At 42.0% G+C, this 7205-nt stretch overlaps 2 protein-coding genes across 2 annotated transcripts in view; both read right to left on the bottom strand.

Moving 5' to 3' along the window:
- The window catches only part of LOC103514623, a gene marked incomplete at its 5' end in the record, with an annotated part of 16112 nt that extends 10612 nt beyond the window's left edge, over nucleotides 1–5500 (bottom strand). The window contains 6 exons of the mRNA XM_026827544.1: nucleotides 562–625; nucleotides 1183–1387; nucleotides 2346–2573; nucleotides 3748–3973; nucleotides 4402–4657; nucleotides 5341–5500. Coding sequence (XP_026683345.1) covers nucleotides 562–625; nucleotides 1183–1387; nucleotides 2346–2573; nucleotides 3748–3973; nucleotides 4402–4657; nucleotides 5341–5500 — 1139 coding nt within the window. The remainder of the gene's footprint in view (nucleotides 1–561; nucleotides 626–1182; nucleotides 1388–2345; nucleotides 2574–3747; nucleotides 3974–4401; nucleotides 4658–5340) is intronic.
- Nucleotides 5501–5691: 191 nt separating this feature from the next.
- Nucleotides 5692–7205, bottom strand: LOC113469677 (polyamine oxidase 1-like). Its single transcript, XM_026827543.1, has 3 exons — nucleotides 7062–7205; nucleotides 6531–6680; nucleotides 5692–5951 (listed from the first exon to the last, which is right to left on the bottom strand). Exons 1-3 carry the CDS (start codon nucleotides 7132–7134, stop codon nucleotides 5692–5694), a joined length of 483 nt encoding a protein of 160 aa, XP_026683344.1. The 5' UTR covers nucleotides 7135–7205.

Below are 7205 nucleotides of genomic sequence, written 5' to 3'. Positions count from 1 at the left end.
CAGCACTCATTTATTTTTTAGTATTAAAATATATTAATTATATCTAATATTATTTATTTTGATGGAAATATCAGTGACAACTTCATCGAATAAATTAAATAAATGCACACACGCATATAAAAATCTTACCTCATTTGAGGATTGATTTGAATATTAAGGTAGGGACGTGTTGAGTCCCGGACGATTTTCTTTGAAAACATGAGAACTACTGCCTCACAAGTGCTAGGTCGTGGGTTCGATTTCCATCCGGGGAGGATTTTATGGTGAACGGATAATGTTCGTTCTCTGAACGACTTTCTTTATCCTATCCTGTCGTCCTTATCTCTTCGATTTCGGGACGATAAGACCTTAGAAGTTGCAGCTCTCTCTATCAAATTAAGAGAGAAAAAACTGTTTGATATTTTTGGCATTTTTTCATTACTATTATTATTAACTTTTTCCTTTGATAAAAGCAAACTCGTTTCCTCCTAAATATAATGAGACCAGCCAGCCTAGTTAGCTTAGTTGGTAGTGCGTCTGCCTTGTAAGCGCTAGGCCGCGGGTTCGATTCCCGCCCGGGGCGGATCTTCAGCTTGGGGGATGGGGAGGGTTTCGAAGAAGCGCGCGGCGGAGCCGGTGATCCAACCTGGTAATAGAATTTCAGGAAAATATCAATTAGATAGAGTTAAGAGGTTTAGTCTGGCTGGGGGACTTTAAACAGGGAGTAGACCAGCCTGAAATTTTCCTTGCAGCTAGAACTAAATTAGTGATTATTCAGAAGCCACGACAATGAAAAAGAAAACTCCTAACCCTATAATAACACTGATCACTGCTAAAATTGAGATACCAAGTACAATTAAATTACTTGGACTTTGTACTTGCAAGTACAATTTTTCCAACGCTGATCACAGCTCAAACTGTGAAAGCTCCTTTTTGCGTTTAACCTAACCCTATAACAACACCGGTCAATCCTCAAATTGTGAAAGCTAATTTTTGCGTTTAACCTAATTCTATAATAACACTGGTCACTGCTCATTTGTGAAAGCTCCTTTTTGCGTTTAACCTAACCCTATAATAAAACTGGTCACTGCTCATTTGTGACAACTCCTTTTTGTAGTAATTTTCCATTAACGTGACTTCTGAACAAGTACCTTTCCTATTCAGGATAAGTAAATTAAGTACCCGGTAAAGTCAAGTACCTACCCAACAACGTCTGAGGATCCTCGGAATCCGTGTAGAATCCAACTATGCCCCACACCCAGGGTTTGCCATCCACATGTGCCATATCCTTGAACAGGGTCTGCTCGTCCTGTTGAGTCCAGAAGAAGTGGAAGCCTTGGTAGTCCTCGGGCCACCATTTCTTCGGGAACCGAATGAAAATCTTGTCGATGGTCCCAAACGCGAGACCCTGAAAGAGAACAAAATATAATACCTACAGAGGTTTCGACCGCTAGACCCTGTAAGAGAAAAAGAATCTAAGGATAGAGGGAACTGTGAACTCGGAGGAGAAATCGAAGGTCTGACTGAGGGACCCTAAACAGAGACCAGTGTTTTGCTGAGGAACTTCAAAATAAAAAGAGATAAATTTGAAGGTCAAATTTAAAAATAACATTGAGATTTTTTTCATTGAAGCGTGCACTCATCGGAAAAATGCAAGGAAAAAAAATTGGTGTGAGCATCACACGAATTTCTCTAGTGCTGTTTTTTCTATGGAAAACCGTGGGTATTAAATATTTGTTCTATTTTTTTTATATATATTTTTACGCGTATATTATTATAATTATATTTTTTTTCGCATATCTAGAATTCAAGTTTATCAGTCCGCTGATAACCCTTTGCATTTTGCAAAATCGATGAACTTTGCATTTTATTGCATCTTAGGCCAGCCACTCACTATCAGGTAGACCTGATCAGGTGTCAAGTATTCTGCCTGATAGTGTGTGACCTATCAGGTCTACCTGATAGTCAATGGCTGGCCTTATAGGTGAGTGGTACCTACATAGTTATGTACAGAATAGATCAATTGCGCTTACTTGGGTGATGTTTCAGTCATAGAGCAGGAAAAATGAGGACCAACGGAATTTTTCTTTTTCTTCTACGAGGCCAGCCTGGCTAGCTGGAGCTTACAAAGGGTTTATCCTGCGTCAAAGGAACACAGGTCCTTGTGATGATTGACTGCAGTATGGGACGTTCCAAGTAATATTGGATGGAGAATGGAGACCATCAAACCTCTCGGTGTAGGTACACCGCTACAACAACATCAGGACAAATCGAAGAGAGAAGTAGGCAGAATAGGAAAAAGCCAGCTGTTCCGAGAGTTCGCCCCGGGCTAAAATCGTACCCGCGCCGCGACCTAAGTTTGTTACCTTAATAGCATTTAGATTTTTTGGTGGCAGAGGCGGTACAAAGGTGATCAGATTGGACTTGAGAACTCCCAGAGACACCGTGATGAGAATTCTGTCTGCAGAATATTGAGTGCCGTCAGCACAAGTGACCACCACGCCCTTCGGATCCTCCCAGTTGATTTTGGTCACTTCTTTCTTGAGGAGGAGCTTCTTGCTCAGATCGATTGGGGTCTGACCGGGCATTTGATTCTGAAATGAAAAGGAATTTTTGTGTTATGGCCCCTTTACACGCTCAAGCCATTTGCGCAAACCGGTTTGCACAAGTGAATCGTAGCGTGTGAACGCAGGCTTCAAGGCACCAAATGATGTGATGATGGTTTGTTTCTGAAATAATAAGTAATTTGGTGGGTGCAAAACCGAAATTGAATCAAAGGAATTTCACGCTCCACTTGGGCCAGTCACGCACTATCAGGTAAACTTGACAGGTACCTACACCTGGTCAGATCCGCCTGATAGTGTGTGCGCTCATCAGGTATCATAATCAGGTAGACCTGAAAGTAGGTAAACTTGACAGGTACCTACACCTGGTCAGATCCGCCTGATAGTGTGTGCGCTCATCAGGTATCATAATCAGGTAGACCTGAAAGGCGGACCTGATCAGTTTTATGTCAGGTCTACCTGATAGTAAGTGGCCGGCTTAAGGAAACTTACCAGCAGCAATTTAAAGAAGCTCCCATATCCACCCTTCTTCCACAAGTTGTAGAAACACCCTTCGGTGCCGTAACAGGTAAACTTGACAGGTACCTACACCTGGTCAGATTTGCCTGATAGTGTGTGTGCTCATCAGGTATCATAATCAGGTAGACCTGAAAGGCGGGCCTGATCAGTTTTATCTGTCAGGTCTACCTGATAGTAAGTGGCCGTCTTAAGGAAACTTACCAGCAGCAATTTAAAGAAGCTCCCATATCCACCCTTCTTCCACAAGTTGTAGAAACACCCTTCGGTGCCGTAAACTCAGATCGATTGGGGTGTGACCGGGCATTTGATTCTGAAATGAAAAGGAATTTTTGTGTTATGGCCCCTTTACACGCTCAAGCCGTTTGCGCAAACCGGTTTGCACAAGTGAATCGTAGCGTGTGAACGCAGGCTTCAAGGCACCAAATGATGTGAAGATGGTTTGTTTCTGAAATAATAAGTAATTTGGTGGGTGCAAAACCGAAATTGAATCAAAGGAATTTCACGTTCCACTTGGGCCAGTCACTCACTATTAGGTAAACTTGACAGGTACCTACACCTGGTCAGATCCGCCTGATAGTGTGTGCGCTCATCAGGTATCATAATCAGGTAGACCTGAAAGGCGGACCTGATCAGTTTTATCTGTCAGGTCTACCTGATAGTAAGTGGCCGGCTTAAGGAAACTTACCAGCAGCAATTTAAAGAAGTTCCCATATCCACCCTTCTTCCACAAGTTGTAGAAACACCCTTCGGTGCCGTAAAATTCGCTCGCCCCTCGTGCTGACGTTTCAAACCAGGAATCGGAGCCATCATTGACGTTCTGGAGTTTCCCGAAGAACTCGATGACCTGCTCATAAGTAGGACTGAATTGGAGTTGGCTGAGCAAGGAGCTGTTGGCCATGTCCAGTTTTAATCTGGAACAGAATGTTTTAAGAGATATTCTTTGACATCAGGCAGAAATAGAACCGTGCACCATTGAGCGCCCGATATTGAAACGAAAATGATAACTGATACACCCCACTTGGAAATTCTTTGGAAATCCCAAGTTGGAAATTCCAAGTAAACTGTATCAGTTATCATTTTCATTTCAATATTTCATGGAACTTCACAAAGTTACTGAGTCCTCCATCGATTTTTCAAGAGGTTTGATAGAGGGAACTCTAACGAATGAGGTCTTATCGTACTGAAATCGAAGAGAGAAGGAAGACAGGAAACCGGGCCCTACTTCCTAGCCCTACCAATGCTTACCAACTAAAGTCTCCAATGCGTCAGACCACACAGTATAGGAAACAGATCACTCCGGAAATATGCAAGTACTGCTTGAGGAATGATATTGCCTTACCTTTGCTGTACGTAATCTCCAATTGATCCATTCTGTACTACTATCTCTTCCCCATCAAGAATCGCATCTATGGCGTCAAACAACGCCATATCCACCTCTCTATTAAACGTCACCCCTGAGGAGTTAACACTGTAGTAGTTGCTGGAATTGTCACACTCGTCCGCTATAAGGCCGAAGGGTTTAGCCAACTCGTAGACCACATTGCCATCCTGACCGTGTACCCATTGGGCACCCAGGTCCACGAAGGTGTCACCCTCTGAAAAAAGAGGAAGATTGACCGAACGGTAGTGAGGTCTATGTTTTGTCTTCCCCATACGTGGCACAAGCTCTGTTTTTACGGATGGGTATACCATTTATAAAAATACAGTATATAGGTTCTGAGAGTTATATTGAAAAGTAATAAATGGAAACTTAATAAATTAAATTAAATTCGACACTTAGCTTAATTCCAAAATGCCGAAAAGGAACCTTTTCCGAAAGGAAAATACACCTAGTTTGGTTACGGTCATACCTAGAATCTATGAATCGATGTGTTGTACTGAGTTCATCTTAACTATATGCACACAACAAGCCTTATCAGAATATCAGAGGCTTAGGTGTAGGGGCAAACAGCCCTAAAGGAGGGGTCAACTTCTATGGATCTAGCTTAACTCCATACACAAAAAGCCCACTCTGAGGGTTAGGTGTAGGGGCAACTGCCCTAAAAGATGGGTTAAGCAAAAGATGGGTTAAGCTTATACGAATCTACGAACTTGACAGTTTTTCATTTGGTTCAGCATAATTTAGATGTTTGTTGTTCCGCTATAACTCGCGATTGCCTGGTCCGATTTTGATGAAATTAGATACATGAGCTTCAAACATGTAGGTACGTCGGTCCTTGAAATTCTGTAATGTAATAGAAAGTTGTGTGATGTTCACACTAGATTTCTCTTGACTTACCATAAGGAATATTATGAATTCTTCCTCCCAGTCTATCTTCAGCCTCCAGGATGATGAGATCTTCAATCCCATTGGTTACCAGTTTGGTGGCAGCAGCGATACCAGCAGCTCCTGCTCCAATGATGATCAACTTGTGCTTCTCCGGCGCGTCTGAGGACCAAAATACATGTTAGACTAGAATAGAATAGAATAGAATATACCTTGTTTATTCTGCCCGAATAGGACTGAAAAATCTCTTTACCCCAGCAGTCTAGGTCTCGTATATATATATTTTTTTTAAGAGGTTTGACAGAGGGAACTGTAACTGCTATGGTCTTATCGTCCCGAAATCGAAGAGAGAAGGAAGACACCTTACCTTTGCTGAACGTATTCTCCAATAGATCCATTCTGTACTACTATCTCTTCCCCATCAAGAATCGCATCTATGGCGTCAAACAACGCCATATCCACCTCTTTATTAAACGTCACCCCCGAGGAGTTAACACTGTAGTAGTTGCTGGAATTATCACACTCGTCCGCTATAAGGCCGAAGGGTTTAGCCAACTCGTAGACCACATTGCCATCCTGACCGTGTACCCATTGGGCACCCAGGTCCACGGAGGTGTCACCCTCTGAAAAAAAAAAGAGGAAGATTGACCGAACGGTAGTGAGGTCTATGTTTTGTCTTCCCCATTCGTGGCACAAGCTCTGGTTTTACGGATGGGTATACCATTTATAAAAATACAGTACATATATGTTCGGAGAGTTATATTGAAAAATAATAAATGGAATCTTAATAAATTGAATTAAATTCGACACCAAGCTTAATTCTAAGATGCCGAAAAGGAACCTTTTCCGAAAGGAAAACACACCTAGTTTGGTTATGGTCATACCTAGAATCTATGAATCGATGGTGTTGTACTGAGTTCATCTTAACTATATGCACATAACAGGCCTTATCAGAGGCTTAGGTGCAGCGGCAAACAGCCCTAAAGGATGGGTTAAGCTTCTACGAATCTCCGAACTTGACAGTTTTTCATTTGGTTCAGCATAATTTAGATGTTTGTTGTTCCGCTATAACTCGCGATTGCCTGGTCCGATTTTGATGAAATTAGGTACTTGAGCTTCAAACATGTACGTCGATCCTTGAAATTCTGTAATGTAATAGAAAGTTGTGTGATGTTCACTCCAGATTTTTTTTTTTTACTTACCATATGGAATATTATGAATTCTTCCTCCCAGTCTATCTTCAGCCTCCAGGATGATGAGATCTTCAATCCCATTGGTTACCAGTTTGGTGGCAGCAGCGATACCAGCAGCTCCTGCTCCAATGATGATCAACTTGTGCTTCTCCGGCGCGTCTGAGGACCAAAATACATGTTAGACTAGAATAGAATAGAATAGAATATACCTTGTTTATTCTGCCCGAATAGGACTGAAAAATCTCTTTACCCCAGCAGTCTAGGTCTCGTATATATATATTTTTTTTAAGAGGTTTGACAGAGGGAACTGTAACTGCTATGGTCTTATCGTCCCGAAATCGAAGAGAGAAGGAAGACAGGATAGGAGAAAGCCAGCTGTTCCGAGAACGAACATTATTCCATCAGGATAAAATCCACCACGGGCGGGAATCGAACCCGAGGCCTAGCGCTTACAAGGCAGACGCGCTACCAACTAAGCTATCTAGGCTGGCGCTGCACCTCTAAATCTCCTATTTTAGGTCATGAAATTTTATTACTTACCAGCAGATTTGACCAGGGGCAGTATTGACACCATACATAGTACTGGTACCAAAAATGGTATCTCAAACTTCATTTTTATTCTTCCGTTATTGGCTTGATCTCAAAAACTCAAAATGTGGACATAACAAAATTGTACTCAATAGG

Source organism: Diaphorina citri, unplaced genomic scaffold (genome assembly GCF_000475195.1).
Source record: "Diaphorina citri unplaced genomic scaffold, Diaci psyllid genome assembly version 1.1 scaffold1186, whole genome shotgun sequence".
Classification (NCBI taxonomy): domain Eukaryota; kingdom Metazoa; phylum Arthropoda; class Insecta; order Hemiptera; family Psyllidae; genus Diaphorina; species Diaphorina citri.
This window is presented reverse-complemented; position numbering and strand designations above follow the sequence as displayed.

What these genes read in the sequence shown, in the direction of transcription:
- LOC113469677 (XM_026827543.1), bottom strand. Translation starts at nt 7,134, where the DNA reads ATGAAGTTTGAGATACCATTTTTGGTACCAGTACTATGTATGGTGTCA. An exon ending in GCCCCTGGTCAAATCTGCTG is followed by an intron (nt 6,681 to 7,061) that starts GTAAGTAATAAA and finishes TTTGGTCCTCAG; the next exon opens with ACGCGCCGGAGAAGCACAAG. An exon ending in AATTCATAATATTCCATATG is followed by an intron (nt 5,952 to 6,530) that starts GTAAGTAAAAAA and finishes TTTTTTTTTCAG; the next exon opens with AGGGTGACACCTCCGTGGAC.